General features: G+C 32.1%; 3 protein-coding genes across 3 annotated transcripts; all 3 read right to left on the reverse strand.

Annotated features, from left to right (window-relative positions):
• Positions 1 to 3172: 3172 nt before the first annotated feature.
• Positions 3173 to 4842, reverse strand: LOC116032713 (anionic peroxidase). The gene is made up of 3 exons (XM_031275417.1): positions 4481 to 4842; positions 4182 to 4376; positions 3173 to 3985 (listed from the first exon to the last, which is right to left on the reverse strand). The coding sequence occupies exons 1-3, from the start codon at positions 4790 to 4792 to the stop codon at positions 3428 to 3430; spliced, it is 1065 nt and encodes a 354-aa protein (XP_031131277.1). The 5' UTR covers positions 4793 to 4842; the 3' UTR covers positions 3173 to 3427.
• Positions 4843 to 7874: 3032 nt separating this feature from the next.
• Positions 7875 to 9567, reverse strand: LOC116031987 (anionic peroxidase-like). Its single transcript, XM_031274368.1, has 3 exons — positions 9221 to 9567; positions 8932 to 9126; positions 7875 to 8672 (listed from the first exon to the last, which is right to left on the reverse strand). The coding sequence occupies exons 1-3, from the start codon at positions 9530 to 9532 to the stop codon at positions 8115 to 8117; spliced, it is 1065 nt and encodes a 354-aa protein (XP_031130228.1). The 5' UTR covers positions 9533 to 9567; the 3' UTR covers positions 7875 to 8114.
• A 6347-nt stretch (positions 9568 to 15914) lies between these two features.
• On the reverse strand, positions 15915 to 16763 carry LOC116033606 (calcium-binding protein KRP1-like). The gene has a single exon (XM_031276360.1). It carries the CDS (start codon positions 16444 to 16446, stop codon positions 16102 to 16104), a length of 345 nt encoding a protein of 114 aa, XP_031132220.1. The 5' UTR covers positions 16447 to 16763; the 3' UTR covers positions 15915 to 16101.
• Positions 16764 to 20887: the final 4124 nt, after the last annotated feature.

Consider the following 20887-nt stretch of genomic DNA (forward strand, 5'->3'; position numbering starts at 1 on the left):
AGGTGAGTTGTATTATCACGACTTAAGTATATTTGAATATAAAATGTTAAGTGTGCTATATGCAGGGTTGAAGACTATGGTGGGGATTAAGTATAGTACCTTTCATCAAAATAATGTGTATATGTACGGAGTATATATTATATTATTCTTATTCTTATTTTTGTTGCTAATGCGTGTATTATTTTCTTAGACTTTGATTCGTTCAAATTACTTCTATTTTTGTTCCACTCAAGACTATATATATAGAATTTGAAAAATAGATAAATAATCTTGTCATTCTCATACATGGAACTTCTCATATTCATAGAAAAGTAAATTTTGCCTCGAAAGATGAGGCTAGTTGAATTAGTGAATTAGCATAATTATTGTACAGAGGACCACAAGTTCAATTATACTTTTACCAACGTCTTCTTAGTTGAAGCATAATTATTGTACACAAAACCACATTTTACATAATTTTTTAAAAATATTTTATTACCCTTTCATTTTTTTTTAAAAAATTATCAATCATGGTCAAATGTCATATGATGACAAAGTTTATCTTCTATGTCAATTATTCGATTAATGGTCCAATATGAGGATAGAAATGAAATTAAATGAGGAAAATCTTTGGAGTATGAATTCATATCACTCAAATTCTTTACAAATTAAAGGTTATAATTTATCATTAGTTAACTGTAGTATCAGTATATTCAATCTTACTTTCACCCTGCATTGGTTCATGCATCTATCATATACCTTTCAATAAATGACAAATTACTATAAGATACTATATAAATATAACGATCAAGTTGATTGAAAATGGGGTTGAGTGATCCATTTCATTTCATTAAAGTAAATTTCCGCTTTTTCTTTTCTTTTGTTTTTTTAAGGTATAGTTGCTTAGCTTGACTTTTCTCTGCAACAGTATAGTCATTGATGTATCCTAAAAGACATCGGATTTGGTACAACGGCATTATATGAATCCTTGTTCAACGAACAATGTCCACTTCGTAGAAGCTAGCATAGTCTTCCATCTTATCCAAATCCACGTTTCCATCTCATTTATATCATATTTGTATCAGTATTTACTAAATTGCTTCACGTTTTCGAGTTTCCTGTCGGTACGGTTGTCTTGCTTGGAGTAATACTATATAGAGTATGTAGTATATTATGAATAAGCTAAGGGACAAATTATACGTATACCTAACTTGATGTAATTGATGAACGATTTTGTGGGTAAACTGTATTAGGAAAATTCTGTGTAACGAGTTTGATGGAGACATTAGAAAAATGCTGCATTAGAAAAATTCTATTGCGAGAGTCGTACTTTATCCACATAGGCATCCCATTTGAGACATGCTACACAAAAGATCACGTTTTTTTTTCTCTTCTTTTTTCTTTTTGGATTTAATTTTCATCATTTAGTAAAAAAGTCATGACATGTAACGGGTATAGGGCAATCCCGGCAAAGTTCGTAGAAAATTTGACTTGGTAACTACAAGGATTTAAGTTCGACTCTTTGTGAGGGTTGTCTGTTGGGCTTATTGATTTGACCCGATCAATTATGGACAACTTAAACTTTATTTATGTCATTATGGTCCTTTGTGAGCTAGAGTTACAAGACATTCTTCACCTAAAACACACATTTGGGTATGGTAACACTAGTAATACTTTTTAAAAATATGTTTAATTTTTTCTCACTTATTTAAAATTGAGTAAATAAAACATGGTATGATAATTTTCAAAGGAGATTTATATTACAATTTAATATTATATCAATCATTTTCCAAGACGTTGCGTGGGAGGCACAATTCAAAGATTTTGGCCTTGTTTCCAGCTACTTTCAGTGAGATATGGATATACAAATACGGGGAAACAAGTGGTCTCCACTAATTAAAAATAATATAACTTGTAACTCTGATCTTCTGTATTGTAATTAGTACATATAATATATAAAAATAACTAGTTTTATTTTGAGCAGACATGCATTTATATATATAAGTTGGACGAGGAGAACGATTTGTGAAGATATTGACCTTTCAATAATGGTGGTGAAACCATGGTGGCCACACGGCTGCGTTGGCAAGGAAGACCGGGGTTGGGAACATGGGACTAATAATGTTAATTGGATTATAATCTTGTGGTGGTCACACGCCTCCCATGTTCAACAATAATACGCTCATTTTATTCCATATTTAACCTCATAAAGGCCTTATAATAATATAATGGTAATCAATTAAATGAAATATAGTATACTTCTCATATTTACAGGTCAAGAGTTTTATTCTTACTAACATTTTCTTTATTGAGTGTGGTTTGCGAACTTGTACATAAAAACAAGTTTAGCTGATGTAAAAAAAAAAAGTGAATAAATAAGACTCCAGATAAGATGAGTTCGATCTTTTTATTTTTTAAGAACTCGCAACCACTATTTGAGGGTATGCATTAGGTAAAATATTGCTTGTGAGTCTTCGGACAAAGGAGCAAAATGAGTTAAATCAGCATAGGTTGTTTTTAGTTGACTGGTTCAAACCATAATAGACTGCTCCGGCTAGAGTAAAACTTATAATTTTATGATTATTAAGTCAACAATCCGACCAATTTGGTTGGGTTGCCTCTTAATATGATGCAATATAATACTTAGTCATGTATTGGATTTGGATAATAATAAAAAAAAAGCCTATACCTGATACAAAATAGTATTTATCTCTTTTTAAAATATATTAAACAAGTTTAGGGAACTTTATGAGCAATTCTAAATAAGTTTGGGACGTGTATGTGTGAGTGTGTGACACTTATTTGAGTTGGTAGTATAATTCTAAATAAATGTATTGAGATTCAAATTCAATAATAGTGATTAAACAGGGAACGGTACTATATAGCTACCCTTTTGTCATCGCCAGCTGCACAGCCAGTCGCCCACTTGCCCAGTTCCTTAGCCGCCCCTAAATCTAGTATAAGTAAAATAAAAACCGATCACTTTAAATCAAAACTTTATACGGAGTACTAACATGGGTTAGGTTTTGAATCATGCGTGCAATAATTTGGTCAGATTGGTAGCACAAGAATTATATTTTTGACAAAAAGCCCATTCTTTGGTGGACTTTTATTTTTAAAATACATCCTTATTTAAATAGGGACGAGACGAGACTGAATCCGTGCTGGTAAAGTAGATTTTAACCGCTCTAAATACCACAAATAATACAAACATGGATATATCATATATGGAGTAAGTACACTATATTTTAGGAGCATATCATCTCATAATTTGATGATGATCATAATAACAACAACCTAGTACAGTCAAAACTAAAACAAAAATTTATTTTTTTTCTTCTTCATCTTCTTATTTTTTGATACATTGAGATTCTCCAATTCACCACCGGTGAAATAAGATTTTAGAGTGATAGGTCGAATCAGAACTCCACAGAGCAATCTCAGTTCTTCACATGGATGCAACTGAGTTGGCATTCACCCTGCTGCAAACGTCGCGGATTTCGAGCGCCACTCCGGGGGACGGCGGCAGGTTGCTCATCTTCACCATGGCGGCGGCGAAGTCGGTGAGGAAAGCACCCATGGCGTCCCTGTACCTCCTCACGGCGGCGTTGGTGGTGTTGCCTTTCAACAGCTCATTGTCGGAAAACAGAAGACCTTGACCGTTAACGACGTCGGAGAAATAGCGCTGGTCCCACGTTGTCGGAGTGGGGTCCAGGCCCACCAACCCGGTGGCGTTCACAGTTCCCGAGCAGTTGCAGTTCAGAGTGGAGACCCGAGCGGGATTAATGAAAGCGCTAACGCACAAAAGCGGACATCTCGCAAACCCGATTGTGTGTGAACCTAACAGGGCCACCATCTCCGTCCCGTTAAACCCTTTCGCAGCAAATTTTGTGAGTTGCGACGTCAAATTTTCGTTTGGTCCGACGAGTTGGGTGTTAGCTCCGGTGAGATTCGCCGTTCGAGCGTCCTTTCTTCCCAAAGTCACGGTGTACGTTGAGCCGGAGAACTATAAATATAAACAATTAGTCACAAAAATGTTAAACTGTTCATATTATTGACCTGATAATCATTAGTATAAGTTTGACTTTTTCAGAATTGTCTATTAACCTTTTATTTTTTATTTAAGCATAATTTAGACTGAATTACATCAATATTTTCCTCACTAATATCCAATAATGGTCACTCAAAATAATTGGACTTACTTTTTCAAAAGAATCACGAGCAGCAATGGATAAAATGTCGGCACAAGATACAGACATGTCTGGGCATTTGGTTTTCACATTCTGTTTAGCTTGTTCTATTACCCCAAAACCCCGGACGGAGTTCAAATTGCCGGCGGCGGTCTGTTCTCCGGTGAAGGTAGCCGTATCGTTTAGCAGCAAACCTGCATCACAACCCTGCAGATTAACACACACACACACATATACATATCAGTCCATTTCCCAATGCAGTAAACGTAAACAAAAACATCATCGTACAAATTAAAAATCACCGTACATACATCAACGAAGCAGTCATGGAAGAAGAGACGAATGAGGGAAGCGCCCATGCGAGCTTCTGCATTAATGGCGGCGACCACAACTTCCTTAACGGCCGAGAATACACACGCTTCATCGCCAAGCTTACCGCCGGAGGGTTTCCCGAGACCAAGAGACAACAAATTGGTCGACTTTAATGTGTTGTCTAGCCACGTTGGGGTAACCTTAAGCTGGTCTTTCATGGCGGTTTGTGTGTTCTGGTAAACAGCGCAGCCTGCGAGGGCTAAGGCTATGAAACTAAGGACAAGGCTGAGCTGTTTCATGAAGGAAGCCATGGTCACAGTACAGTATTGGAATTGATGTTTGAACAAGAAGGGCTTGATTGATGCACAATGGTTTCTTCTTCTTAAATAGAAAATTTGGACTTGAAATTTCTTCTATCACAAATAAATTATTATTAAACTACAGTCGGACTATATATTAATTAATATTATTTGTTAGTCCCCCCTTTTAACTTTTCTTATTACTCCGTATTTTTCAATTAATGAGTTGTTGATTTGTGCTATCGTGTAACTTTAATTGGTGTACTTTTTTTTATTTTAGCTAACTCTGATTTCTTTATATTTATTTTTTTCATTTTTAGATGTCAAGCGAAAGTAAATTAAATCTTGTGTAATAATCTCGATCAAGATAATATTGATTAGAATTAAACTCGCGACCATCTCGTTTTGTGATTTGTGTATTGTCACAGTCAACGGTCAACACATAGAAAACCTTATCTTTATATGTCAATTATTTGCTAAGTGGGTTCCACGTGAAGTATTATAGCATGTGTCCATATTTATTTTCGATTGACAGGGGCTTTGTAGCAAGTGTGATTGATACGGAAAAATATGTGTTACCATTTTTATAATTCTTTTTGTTTTCTTTATCTCATAAAATAAGAACATGTGACGAGAATTATAATTTGAAAGATAGAACAAGCTTATTATTTTTTAAGTTTTGTGATGTAAATTCGAATTGTTGAGGCTTATAACTATATACAATTTAACCTTTTTTTCCTGCATTTAATTTAAATTAAAATCCGAATAAGAAATATAAGAAGCTTGATTGAATTTATAAAATGGAGTCGCGTGAGCCTATCTAATTTAATTTACCCTAAAAAAGAAGGAATTGTGCAGAATGGCATATACCTTTATTGTCTGTGTTCAAATTACAACGCCCAGTTGCATATAATAATGGGGCTGCTAGCTTTTCCAATTGTCAAAATTAGCCCAACGCTAGATTGATTCCTATAATACACCTTCACATTTTTCTTGAGTAATATGAAAATTTTCCACCCACTACTTTGAGAATGACTGCGAGATAAATTTTGCTCTGGTATAATAATTAATAAATTATACAAAATAGATAAATAACACAGAAAAAATCATCTGCGACGGGTTCCATTAAGCGTCATATTATCATATTTGTAATTCACTCATTGATTTTTATTTTACATCTCTATAATTCAATCTCAATTTCAACAAGAACAACGTCAACTATAACAAATAATTACTCATCCTATCTCATTTTACATGTCATGTCTATTATTCAATGGTCAAACTAACTATTTCTTCTTTACTTATTTTTTTTAATATTTTTTATTTTATTTTTAAATTTGACTTTTTGTGTTTAATAATACTTTTAGTTTAATTTCTAAATATATAAATTTTGTATATTAGTACTAAACTTAATATTATAAAAATTGAATTAAAAATAATTTCAATCAAACAACATTATTTGAACAAGACAAATAAAATAAGACGGATGGAGTAATACATAATTTTTTTTTAAAAAGTAGGCTTACTTTGTTATTTGGTAATTATTATACTCCGTATCATAGAGTGGGGTTCATCTTAGGTTCAAAAAATAATAATTTGCTACCATTTGGCAAGGTGGCCATGATTTGGTGAACATGGATGTGATGTTGTCAGGCTATTCTTAAGACTAGAACCTAATGCATGTCTTTAGTTAAATTGGAAAAAACACATTTCTTATGCCATGGACCCGAATCTACCTTGTAAGGTGGACTCACGTCCATACTCACAATTTTAAAACTCTATGTTCATAATTTTTGAACTTTATATTCATAATTTCATAACTCTATGTTCACAAATTCAGAACTTTATGTTCACAATTTCAGAAATCTATATTCACAATTTCATACTTATATATTTAATAGTATAACACAATTTTTGAATCTATATAACAAAATTGTGAATATTGAATAATGTAATTTTATATATTAAGATTTGAAATTGTGAATATAGAGTTCTAAAATTGTGAACATAAAATTTTAAAATTTAGAATATAGAGTTTTAAAATTGTGAACATGAACCTAGGTCTACCTTGCGAGAACGGATCCATAGCATAAATTGCCTCAAAAACTTGTGTCGTCTCATTCCTGCCCCACGAGTAACAATGTGTCGATGTTGTTCTTTAAAAGTTAAATAATATGTCTTGCTAATCTAGTAAATGGGCTAAACATTAAACTTACCCAGTGGCCTTAGAAACCTAAAGTGTCCAAGTCTTGAAGTGGATATTTGTGGTGACCCAACACGAAAATATTTCACTGTATTTCTACTGATTTTGTGGAAAAATATTATTGTAAATGCACATATTTCATGTTAACATGAAATAAAATAAGGTGTGTGTATACACTTCAATTCACACACAAAAAGTCGTGTTGCGTTTACTTCAATTTTCTAATTTTTTTAATTTTGATTTTTTACTTTTTCAATTCTTCATTCTTTATTCTGATCTCTGTCTTTCAAATTACAAAAAATTTCACATGAACATATTCTTTATTTTCCTTTCTTCAATTTTTTATTTATTCAAAAAATTAGTAAATACTATTTAATATAAATGCACTCGTATAATCTCAAACACTAGACAATGAGGTCAAGAAGTTTTGTACTAATTATTATACGGAGTATATAAAATGTTATATGTATATTATTATAAATTATAATTAGTTTTGTCTTTTAGTTATATATAGTTGAAATAAACCCGAATCCACCATAACCAAACCCAAATAATGAAAATGAATCCTTAAATGTCATTTTGGCTATTTTTTCCAACATAAATGACAATGATTATTTGTGTTTAATTGGTTGAGATCGAACTTTTGTAAGTATGAGAGTTGATATTCATTATCATGTTCATTTTCTTATTTTTGTTATGCTAGTATTAGATTTAAATCATTTGAATAGAAGTGTGAGGTTTATGACTAAAGTGGACAGATGCCTTGTGTGCACTCACATCTGGCCTTGTTTACTAAGTCATCGTGATTTAATCATCACATATACTCAATCGGGCTTAGGTGTTGTGTGGGGTCTTTAGGTTGTAATTTAACCTTTTTCGGGGAAGAAAATGAGTGGAATACGACAAATAATACATATATGGATCAATGGATGTATCATATCATATATGGAGCACACTACTTTTTCGGAGCATATATGTATATAGCATCTCATATTTTGATGAACATAGTAACAACAACGTAGTACTGTACGTCAATGACGTTCAGTCTTCTGCATTGCATGATATATATATGTAGATAATTCACGTAAAACTAAAACGAAAACAGAGAGGATCGGATCTTCATTATATTCTTCACATGGATGCAACTGTATTGGCATTCACCTCGCTGCAAACGTTGCGGATTTCGAGCGCCACTCCGGGGGACGGCGGCAGGTTGCTCATCTTCACCATGGCGGCGGCGAAGTCGTTGAGGAAAGCATCCATCGCGTCCCTGTACCTATGCACGGCGGCGCTGGTGGTGTTGCCTGTTATCAGCTCATTGTCGGAAAACAGAAGACCTTGGCCGTTGGCCACGTCGGAGTAATAGCGCTGGTCCCACGTTGTCGGAGTGGGGTCCAGGCCCACCAACCCGGTGGTGTTCACAGTTCCCGAGCAGTTGCAATTCAGAGTGGAGACCCGAGCGGGATTAATGAAAGCGCTAACGCACAAAAGCGGACATCTTGCGAACCCGATTGTGTGTGAACCTAACAGCGCCACCATCTCCGTCTCGTTAAACCCTTTCGCCGCAAATTTGCTGATTTGCGACGCCAAATCTTCGCTTGGTCCGACCAGTTGGATGTTAGCTCCGGTGAGGTTCGCCGTTCGAGCGTCGAATCTTCCCAGAGTCACGGTGTACGTTTCTCCGGTGAACTGTAAATATAAACATATATATAGTCATGACCAGAAAACCATGCAATATTATGCATGATTACATTCAAAATTGATTTGATTCTGGAAACTACGACCCAATTAAATTGGTTAGAGTGTTGAATTTACAAGCTCAGTTCAATGAGAAAATAACTTATTGGCTTTATTTGTTTGAACCAGGAAACTATGATAATTTAAATTGATTTATATCTTTTAGCAACAAAAGTCAATTATTCAATGCATAATTTCAAAATGGACGTACTTTCTCGAAAGAATCACGGGCAGCAATGGATAAAATGTCTGCACAAGATACAGGAGTGTCTGGGCATTTGTTTATCGTATTCTGTTTAGCTTGTTCTATTACCCCAAAACCTCGGACTGAGTTATTATTGCCGCCGGCGGTCTGTTCTCCGGTGAAGTTAGCCGTATCGTTTAGCAGAAGACCTGCATCACAACCCTGCAGATTATACATCAATACACATATCAATCTGTTTCCAAATACAGTTACAGAACAAAAACAATAATAAAATCATCGTACAAAGTTTGCATACATCAACAAAGCAGTCATGGAAGAAGAGACGAATGAGGGAAGCGCCCATGCGAGCTTCTGCATCAATGGCGGCGTCCACTACTTCTTTAACGGCCGAGAATACACACGCTTCATCGGAAAGCTTACCGCCGGAGGGTTTCCCAAGACCAAGTGACAACAGGTTGGTTGACTTTATTGTCCTGTCCAGCCACGTCGGGGTAACCTTAAGCTGGTCTTTCATGGCGGTTTGTGTGTTTTGGTAAACGGCGCAGCCTGCTAGGGCTAAGGCTATGAAACTAAGGACTAGGCTGAGCTGTTTCATGAAAGAAGCCATGACCACAGTACAGTAAAGGAATGGATTATGTATGAACAAGAAGGGCTTGATTGATGCAACATAATTTCTTCTTCTTAAATAGAAAATTTGGAAGTAGAAGTTCTTCTATCACTAACAAAATATTATTATTGTTGATAAAGAAAAGCTAACTGAGATTTGATTTTGGTCCTGTTTGGTAAATAATCAACCTATCAACCAATTTTGGCTTATTTGATCACTATTAGTTGTTTGGTTAATAAGCTTTTTGTAACTCCAAAATGCTAAAATTCAAAAGGCTACTCAAACCAGCCTTTTCAATTAGCTTTTTGAGAAAAGAAATTATACCAAACAACTATCCACTAACAGCTAATCTATCAAACAACTTTCTACAATCAGCTAATATTATCAACAAATCATTCATTCTAACCCAAACAGCCAACAACCATTTACCAAACAGGGTCTTTTACATTTTTAGCAATTTTCAACCTCAAACTTGAAAATTCATCTTATCTTAAAAATTAGTGGAGAAAATAAATCATGAATGTGTCTCAACTGGTCAACAGGCCCCAATACTTGGACATTAGATTGGACAACAAAATCAAATCAATATATGATTCGAACTTAGTTGATTTCATTATGTTGTTGCTAGCAAAGCAAAACTAAATGAATTGTTATGGGTTGATTGACCAATTCAATTGTGTTCTCGGACACATTTTTAACAATATAGTGTATTACAGTTAGAGTATATATTAATTGTATTTGTTAGTCCACGGCCCACATTAACTTTTGTTATTATTAGAGTTGTTGATTTGTGTTGTCGTGTAACTATAATTGGTGTACTTTTTTATTGTGGCATAATTTTAGGGCATACATTTATTTTAATATTTTAAAATATTGTAAACAATTTTGTACATTTATATTTAAACAAAATTATTTTTTTACTAAATCTAACATATAATAAGTACGAGTAATTTATGTCTAATATACTGCTGGTAAAATAAAACATTTATATTTAGACAAATACTAATTAGAATGGTTTATGTTCACAGTTAACTATTTATTTTGTTTCTAATTAGGCCATCTTGTTAAATATCAATTTTGTAAGAAGGGTAAGAATGTAAAAATTGACTTGTTAATGAGATTGAGAAATTGAGTTTATAAACCTCATACACTAACTAGGTTCATCATTAGTACTTTAGTAGGAATGTGAAAAACATGTTACGTCGCTGCATTAGTTAATTTACATCCTTAAATATACAAATCTGGACAGGGACTCTGCTAGCTAAATTTTACTTTCTTACCCTTAAATTTAACGCCTATTAATTAAATAAATATTTAACCAAATGACCAAATATTGAACAAAATCAATAGTCAATTAATCAATTGTGATCAAATTAAAAATTTAAAATAAAAATTAATAAAGGTGAATAATAATCATGATACCATATTTTCAAAAAAAAAAAAAATCATGATAGCATTCCTTGAATTATATATTTCTTTTCAAATTTGGCTAATTGTGATTATTAGCCAGTGTTTGGAAATCACGAAAATGTTTTTTAAAAATGAGTCATTTTTCATAAAACATTTTATTTTCCCATGTTTGGTTACTTTCCAAAAAACTGTCTTGATGTGTTTTATTCATGTTTCTAGAAAATGAGCAGAATTATTTTTAATTTTGAATATTTAAAATATACAACAACAACAACAACAATAATAATAATAATAATTATTATTATTATTAAAACTTATAAGCCTAACATCCACAACAGTGTAGTCAAATCACAAGTTCAAATCCTACCCCATATTCTCCCCTGCACCAATGGCGAAGAAGATGGCTTCCCTATCCTAAACCGTCGGTCCTCTACATACCACTCCCAATTGACAACCACCACTCATATTTGCTGTTTTGATCATAGAGAAGGAGCAATCGGCGACGATGGGCTACACTTTTGGTTTATTAACAACAATGGCTGGTGGTCGTGCCTTGCTGGAAGGTGTTTGGACGACGGTGGACGATGGTAACTAGTGATTGCGGATTTGCGGATGGTTGGCTACTCCACTGCTGGATCACTGCTGCAAACGGAAAATTACTTCTCCCAAAAAAAGGGAGTCATTTTTCAAAAAAAAAAAAGAACATGTATTTTTCATTGACCAAAACTTTATTTTTCTTTAGACTTAAAATTTTTCTCCTTGTCAAATACTGAAAACTCCAAAAATTATTTCCAAAAATTATTTTGCAAGTTTTCAAATACACCCTTATATTGTCACGGTCAATGGTCATCTCATAAGAATAGCTTATCTTTATATGTCAATTATTTGCTAACTGGGCCCACGTGAGTAGAAGAAAAGAAACCATCAATTTTAATGTGAAGTAATATAGCATGCGTCCATTATTTATTTATTTTTTAAAATTTCCACTTGAAGAGCAGTTGTGGCAGACTGGCAAGTGTGATTATATTCATACAGAAATAGATGTATTACAGTTTTTATAAAAAAAAAATAAAAAATCATTTGATAAAATAATAACATGGGACGAGAATTATACTTTAAAAGACTTATCGTATATTATATATGGATCTTGTTTGGTAACATAGTTAACTTACCAGCTAATTTTAGTTTTTGATCATTATTAGCTTTTTAACTTGGTTAAATAATCAATATAAGTATTTGATTAATTAATTTTTTGTAACCACTTATTGCTCCAAAATGCTAAAAGTTTAAAAACCTGCTCAAAACAATTTTTTTATAAAGTTTTTGAGAATGTCATTTTGCATATAATCAACTATCAATTAATTTACCAAAATTTTTTTTACAATCAGTTAATACTATCAACTAGTCAAACTCAATAACTCAATCAGTTAACAACTATTTATCAAACACTCTATAATTTGTGATGTGAATTCAAATTTTTGTTCGCTTGTTTTCTAGTTTTGTGATGTGAATCCGAGTTGTTGACTCATGGCTTTTTACTATATATAATTTGACCTTTTTTTTTTTTTTTTTTTGGCATTGAATTTAAATTAAAATCCTAAGAAGGACATGCATGAAGCTTCCTTGAAATTTGAAAATGGAGTTGCGTAATCCTATCGAATTTGATTTATCCTAAAAGACAAGGAATTTTGCAGAATGGCATATACCTTTGTTATCTGCGTTCAAATTACCACTCCCACTTGCATATAATATGGCGGCTAGCTTCCAAATGTCAAAATTACTCTTTTTTTTTTTCGGATTAACAACAATGACCTCTGGACTGCAGTTGTAACTCTCTTACCACTTGGATTGCCCTTATGGGCTATAATACTTTTTTCCTTCTTATTGAGTGGCGTTAAAAATTCACTGTCACTATTTTAAAATGATTATTAGATAAATCTCACTCCTGTATAATAGTTTACAAAACATACATAATAGATAAATCACACAAGATATATTTAAGGTTCACAATATAATAACTTTGTGCCATTTCATAAGGTAGACCATGATTTGATAAACATGGATGTGATGTTGTCTTGGTAGTCTTAGGGCTAAAATCTGATATCTTTAATTAAGTTGACCCCACGAGTAACCAGTTGTCAGAAAATTAAATAATATGCCTCGCTAATCTAGGAATTGGGCCAAACAGGAAACTTACCCTTATGCCTCAGTTTAGAAACCTAAAGAATGTCCAAGTCTTGAAAAGGATATAGCATGATGGCCCAACCTAAAACTGGCACTTATGTGGCTTCAAATTTGAACTTTGATTTTCACTGTATATCTAGTGATTTTGTGGGGAAAAAAATGCTTGCAAATGCACACATTTCATGTTAACATGAAATAAAATAAGGTATTAATTTGGTATTGATGTAGGATAAGTGAACGGGAATATCAACACATGACAAGAGAAAATTCTCAAAGAAACTGAAGAACTCAAAAAATAAAATATTTCATATCATTTCCCAAAAAACACTACAAGAATGAAGACATTTAGTGACAAATCTTTTGTGACACTTTGCAATTTAGTCACAAATAATACACTTTTTGTGACCAAAAAAAAAAATCGACACTATTGTGTGGGATAATTGTGATAACCTTTTTTTGGTCACTGATAGTATGATAATTGTGACAAGTAAGTATTTGTTATGAGTAAGTTGTCACTATTACTAGAATAATAGTGTCGTAACATACGTTGTCACTATTTGTTGTCACTAAATGTATATGCATTTTGGCGGCATTATAATTATGGCGGGAACGAATGTAGTTGTGACAAAATATAATGTGGACACAAATTTAAATACTTTTTGTGACAAATAGTTATTGGTCACTCTTGTTTATAATATTTGTGACAACTCATTTGGTCAATAAAAATACAATTGGTTAGTACCATTATAAATGAGAAACAATTGTGAGAAAAAAAATACTATTGTCACTAATATTATCATTTTTTGTGATGAAATTGCTACAAATATTTGTGACGCTCTATAATTCCGTAACAAAAATTACTAAATTGCGACAATAATTGTGTTAATTTTAAGTTTTGTCGTCACTAATTTATGATAATAGTGACGAGTAATTAGTTGTTACTAAGAATGTCATTCCTAGGGATTGCTTGTTCTTTTATCAATATGGTGCCTTCATCTTTAAATTTGATTCAAAATTAATCAAATAAATTGGATGACTACCCTAATTAATTAACGACAATAAACAATTATTTGTACATTAAGAGCCATCTAATGTAGCACAATTTTTACAATATGATTGTATCAAATATTTCATATAAAATAAATTATATATAATAAAAATTTCGTTAAAAACCAATTAATCGAATTAGCTCAAGTATAATTTAGTTTGGTTGATTAAGTAAGAAAAATTTAGTCTACAAAATTTCATCTCCTACATCATCATCAAGGTGTGTAATATTAGCTAAAGTATAATTTAGTTTGCATTGGTTGATTAAGTAACAAAAATTTAACCTACAAAATTTCATCTCCTACATCATCATGAGGCACTACTACTACTACTAATATAATAATATAATAATAATAATATAATAATAATAATAATAATAATAATTTAAAAAAAAAAAAAAAAAAAAAAAAAAAAAAAAAAAAAAAAAAAAAAAAAAAAAAAAAAAAAAAAAAAAAAAAAAAAAGAAGAAGAAAAATGATGTGGGATCAAATGATCCCACATCGTAAAAGTATATTAAGGAGTGGGCGTTGAGCTCCCTTTTAATGAGGGAGCTCAACGCCCCCTTGTATACTTTATACTGCCCATCCAATTCGGATGGGCAGGAAAACAGATAGAAGCCGGAGGCTTCATTACGCCGGAGTCTTCTATTGAAACAATGTATTTATTATTATTATTATTTTTTTTAATTAAAGTCAATTTTTTTTTAAAAAAAAGTATTAAGGAGAAATGATATTAAATACAACATTTGTTATTATGTTTGTTGTCACAACAAAGTAATTATTTGTATCCATTTTTAGGTCACTATAATCAATTTTTTGTGTCAAGAATAATTCTCACAAATAAGTACAATTATTGTGACTAAAATGTTCTCACAATAAAATAATTAATTGTAATGATTTTAGTTGTCACTAAATTAATTTTTTGTAATAACATATTAGGTCACAAATTGTACATTTATTGTGACCACTATTGCTATCACTCATATTACTTTTAGTGTGAGTAAACATTGTCACAAAAGGGGGGATATAGTGACCACAGGTGACGGATATAGTGACCACAGGTGACGACTTCAAAAATTGGTCACTAATTTCAATAGTGACCAAAATCGGTAGTTGTAGTGACAATTTCTGTTGTCACTAAATGTGAAATTTCTTGTAGTGAAAGAAGAAGAATATTTCATATTATTTGCCCATGAACAATGTAAAAAGACCCTATAAATAGGCAAATTGTTATACCATGGACCAAGGTTCATATTGCAAATTATGTATTTTCATTTAACGCATCTTGTACCTATAATTAACAATTTGTGTACATATAAACAAATAATAACTTGATAATTACTGACACATAATATGATAGTTAAAAGTAGAGAAATTGTCAACTGCAAGTACAAAGTGTGTCAACTATAACCCGTGCATCAACTTGATCACATTTGTCATTACCCATGTGTCTCCCCGAATTCTTCGTCCCACATAAGGTATCAAACCAAGTAAAAGAATATCTTCATGTACGTTTCACTATCACGTACTTTAATATTAATTTTTATTTCAAATTAAAAACATCTTTATTATAGGCATAATAACAACTCAACTTGATAGTCAACCAACCCAAAATACGTTGAGAAGTTAGGTTTACTAAGAGTTGCAGAGTACATGAAAGGACCAGAAAAAGGTAAGTATATATATGTGAGTTTAATTGACTTCATTGTAGACACTAGTGTATAAGCATTTGAAAATCTGTATTGAAGGACATGAACAACAATATTTATTGGTACAAATAAAGATATATGGTGACAATAGAGGACAACAACATACACTTAATAATGAGATGAAAACAAAGAAAAAACCACATGCAGAAATATAGGAGACAAATTAAACTACAAAATGATAACAGTCGTCATTAATGGACTGTAATGACTAATAACTAATTTAAGCTTGATTATTAATGAGGTTGTCCATCCACATTCTGCATTTGCTCATCAAATCAGGGCTCAACCTAAACATGAGCACACAAAACTCCATCTCACTCAAGCACCCATCCCCATCCGTGTCCCCTTCCTTCATCATGCACCTCAGCTCCTCATCACTAATCCCTCCCAACCCTAACTGCGCCATATTCTTCTTCAAGCTCTCAAAAGTGATCACCCCTTTCTCCCCATCTCTCAGCAGCTGAAACCCATTGCAAAGCTCCTGCAAAAACCCTTCAGCTCCCAGCTTCTCCACCATTGATGGAAAGAAATCCTCGAACACCACATCGCGCCCCATCCCCGCCATTCTCTCTATTTTTTCTGCTAATCTATGAGTTCTTGTATGTAATATTGCGAGTGTGTATGTATGTATGGCGGATTGGATGAATTGAATTGAAGATGGCGGCCCATGCAGGTGCGGTTTAAATAGAGGATGGTGGGGTTAATTAAATTTTGATGAGTGGTTATAAAAGAAGTGTAAATTTGGGGGTGTCAATTTCAGGGGAATGGATGGTTCTGTTTTCTTTTGGTTTCCTCGAAGTTGCATGGGAAGCTACTTCCTACTATATTTGTTACTACGTGGGGTTTTGTACTTATGTACATTTGTCCGTGGTGGCCGGATTCCCTCTGCTTGGGGGCGTTACACTTTTTTAATAAGTTGATTATTCAATTGCATATTAATAATCTAATCATTGGGATTTAACTTTTTGGGAAGAATAAGTTGATTATTTAATGACATAATTCGCAGATTAGATAGTTAGTTATTCGTAAAAATAGTCATTAATACAATTCGATGTTGACTCCACACGAGCTGTTGGAGTACGGCGATACTTTGTAGTGGAGTTATTTAACTTTAGTTTGACTCTCATAATATTATTTAATCTGGTGCTTTTGTTGAGAGGTCGTAGTCAAACCACTCAGTATCAATAATTTCTACTACCAATTTTAGAGCATCCTTAGGCCATCCCCATTAGTGGGTTTTGGCACAAGTTTTAAGAACTCAAAATTTCAATCCAAGTTTTTTAACTATTGGGATGAAGCAAATTTAATCAAATCTTTCTCCTGCAAAGAATGAATTTTGTCAGCATCTTTGGAGGCCCATTGAAATGGAAAACATATGCTCCCCACGTGCATGGGGAGCAGATCTGCGCCCAAGCGGGCGCGGGCCTGGGCGTGTAATTTTTTTTTTTTTTTATATTTTTTTGTCAGATTTTGTTTTGTATTTTTTTTCCTTTTCTTTTTTTTTTTCTTCCACCTCATTTTCTCTTTCCTAATCACACTTACAAAATCTCATTAAAATCTACACCAAATTTTCAACCATTGGAGAAGGCCTTTATTAATGGAGTTTTTTCATAGTTTTTGAGGAATTTTTGTAAGTATAATTAGGAAAGAGAAAATAGAAGAAAAAATAAAAAATAAAAAAAAACGAAAACATGTTGTTAGGTGCCCAAGCTACAAATTCCCTGAAGAACTTACGCGCTTAGAGCATATCTACACTACACGCGCATGAAACCCAATTGTCAGTAGTATTACTGCAGTCACACGCACACGAAACCCAATTTTTCTCTCTTTCTTCTCTACCATTGGGACCCACAATAAATCATTCATTTGCATGAAAAAAACACACCCTCTCTCCTACTTCTCTCACCTCCACATCACACTGTACCCCACAAAAAACACCAAATATCCATTGATATGGATTCTCTCACATTAGTAGTGGAGTTATTTTGCGTTTTTTGAGGAGTTTTTGTAAGTGTGATTAGGAAAGAGAAAATGGGATGAGAGGATAAAAAATTAAAACAAATCAAATTTTTAAAAAATAAAAAATTTAAGTTGTCAAGGCACGTGCAGGGCGTGTTGTGCGCGAAACGCGCATAGTAGAGGATGGTGGGGCAATGAGGATGGCAGAAAACATTGTGCTATGAACCTTGTTTTGCAGAAGTACACTTCCCACCCTCTCTCCTCTTCTCTCTCCTGCCATGGTGGCAATAAATATGACATAAACCCTTAATTATGTGCTGGTGGTGATGCTCTTACATAATACTTCTCTATGAATTGTCAACATGAAAATTTAAATAAGCGCCCATAGAAAACTCAGTTGATTCTAAGTGATAAATTGTAGGCAAGAACACATGATTGAATTTCAGCCACAGTGTGAGAATTTCGCCAAATGTAATAAACTTTTTATGAGCACGAGACACTCATTCTCTCATCCTTTGGGCTATGAGTCACCATTTTTTATTCCTCCATTATATTATCAACCCGGATGTGGGTCCGATGGTAAATGAATTTCGTCTCCAAATAATTTCCATAAGGTGACCCTTTTTAATAGATTAATAAAATGAATTGACATTGATAAGATAGTAAACCAATCGAGGAGGAAGAGTTGCTAACAGCAAAATTTGTCTGACATCAAATCCTAAATAATTTCATCACTTCAAGTTGTATGATGGAGATAGGGTCGAGGGTCGAGGGAAGAAGGGAGTTGATAAGGACAAAGGTGGCGCTATAGTTTGATTGCTACTATACGAAATAAGTGACTGATGATACATGTCGCTGATCTAGGATTATTTGGGTGGAGGCTTATGGCATATTATATTCCATCGAATCATACTTCATATTACAAGATACATATTAATATATATTTATTTTTAATATATTAAAAGTTCAATTTTAGTATATATTAAAAATGAATTATCAAAAAATAACAAATATTGCATTTAAAATAAATTTTTAAAAAATAAATATATAGTATATTAAAAATAAATATGTATGCTGCCAGTGTAATATGAATCATGGACGGTGTAATGATTGGAAGGTTATAGGTTGGCCTGGTACTATTATATTAGCAAATGGAATATTTGTAACTTTGTATATAATTAATGTACCATTTAAAAAAATATTCGAATTATTTTGTTGCACAGTTCACCTTGTAACTTTCATTTTGAAAAAAATATATATATTTGTTTTATCATTTAAATAAATAAAGTTTGTGTAGATATACATATGCCTCATTTTGAGATTTTGATTTGTACTCTTTGTGTGCGAGAAAAGCTTTTACACGATACAATTCAAATTTCCTTTAAAAAGGACATATATATATATATATATATATATATATATATATATATATATATATATAGAGTGGTGCAAATCTACTTCCTAAATTAATGTGAAGTAAGTGTCTTTTTACAAGCCTTTTCACATTTATTTTCCAGCTCAAATGTGTCTAGTCTGAGAATTAATTTTTCATTCACTATTTATCCGTTTTGATCGTATAATATATCAATTTCTTCGTCTCATTACGAAGAGTCTTAATCGACTTTGACCCAACCCAAATCGAAAGTGAACCCCACATATATTTGTACCACAAAATACCCATTTTCAATGTCATTTTATGATACAAATTCTAAAAATTTGCATGTCTTCTATCACATTTTATATTTTGAATTTGATTAATAATGAATAATTCTTACATGCTTTCAAAAAAAAAAATATTCTTACATATTACGATGTAATTTTTGTATTAATTAATTTAATTTACTATTAAAATAAAATTTAGTTACGAAAGAATTCGTAGATTAATGAAATTTGTAGGTATTATTTTCTATAATAAGTCTATGAAATTCTTAGATATTTAACGTGTTGATAAATTTGTATATATTTTAGTATTTTCTTGTAGTGTTTTTAGCAAACAAGTTATATATTCTATCAAAGAATTACTCTATATATATTTATGGGTATTTAAACACAAAAAAAAAAAAAGAGCCTAATTTAAGAGCGATAATAAATGGTAAATAAAAGATTTGAAGATCGATTCTCTTCTATGTAAACTATAAAAATAAAAATAAATATTAAATTTGAATATATATTACGAATATGTTTGATTGTACACACAAAAAAATAAACGCTAAATATGTATAAAGGGAGAAGTATATGTAACAAATAATTTTAATAACTTTATTTTGTACCCATTTTGACAAGAAAAAAAAGGTAATCGTATTTATTTTCTTTTTACTTTTGGCATGAAGAAAAATTATATTCACAAATCACAAGTAGAGCTATCAAAGTTGTCACTTGTCAGTAGGGCGGACTTTTTTTTGTGAGCTTGAAAGGGCTAGCCTGCTAGCTAGCCGTGACGGGACTTGCCCAAGTTCCTAAATTTTGAATTTGATTAAAAATTAAAATAAAAAAAGTAATAAGTAGATATTAAAGTAATTTAAATAGTTTAAATAAATATTAATACATTTTATTAAACACAATAATAACTAATAAAGTAATAAATCATATTAAATAATCAAATAGGCAATGCATTAATCTATAATTCAATAATGAATCATATATATACAATGTACTTATTAGCACTATGCTAGTAAAACAAAACCTTGGCGAGGTGGGTTTTAAAGCCATCCCCGTTCATTCTAGGTCGAGGCAGGCTTAATTAAGCTATTTTGATAGCTCTACTCACAAGTATGCATGATTCCTCTAGTTTTTGTAATAATTAATTTCAAAAATTGTTGAAAATAGCATGTGAGCGACCATTTTAAGACACTATTTTCAATGGGATCCACTTTTGATTTGAGCCGGTTTAGAATGAAATTCAGATTCTCCTAGTCGAGAAAATGAATTTCATATATAAGTATATACTTAAAACAAATAATGAGTCAATAAAAAAATTGATTCTCAAATATACCAAGAAGAAGGTTTTTTTTTTTTTTTTTTTTTTTTTTTTTTTTTTTTTTTTTTTA

Source organism: Ipomoea triloba, chromosome 10, assembly GCF_003576645.1.
Source record: "Ipomoea triloba cultivar NCNSP0323 chromosome 10, ASM357664v1".
Lineage (NCBI taxonomy): Eukaryota > Viridiplantae > Streptophyta > Magnoliopsida > Solanales > Convolvulaceae > Ipomoea > Ipomoea triloba.

Bases quoted from the DNA above. Each gene is read 5' to 3' on its own strand.
- LOC116032713 (XM_031275417.1), bottom strand. From the start codon at position 4,792: ATGGCTTCCTTCATGAAACAGCTCAGCCTTGTCCTTAGTTTCATAGCC. The intron at 4,377-4,480 runs GTATGTACGGTG...GTTAATCTGCAG, and splicing joins TCCATGACTGCTTCGTTGAT to GGTTGTGATGCAGGTTTGCT. The intron at 3,986-4,181 runs GTAAGTCCAATT...TTATATTTATAG, and splicing joins CTCGTGATTCTTTTGAAAAA to TTCTCCGGCTCAACGTACAC.
- LOC116031987 (XM_031274368.1), bottom strand. From the start codon at position 9,532: ATGGCTTCTTTCATGAAACAGCTCAGCCTAGTCCTTAGTTTCATAGCC. The intron at 9,127-9,220 runs GTATGCAAACTT...TATAATCTGCAG, and splicing joins TCCATGACTGCTTTGTTGAT to GGTTGTGATGCAGGTCTTCT. The intron at 8,673-8,931 runs GTACGTCCATTT...TTATATTTACAG, and splicing joins CCCGTGATTCTTTCGAGAAA to TTCACCGGAGAAACGTACAC.
- LOC116033606 (XM_031276360.1), bottom strand. From the start codon at position 16,446: ATGGCGGGGATGGGGCGCGATGTGGTGTTCGAGGATTTCTTTCCATCA.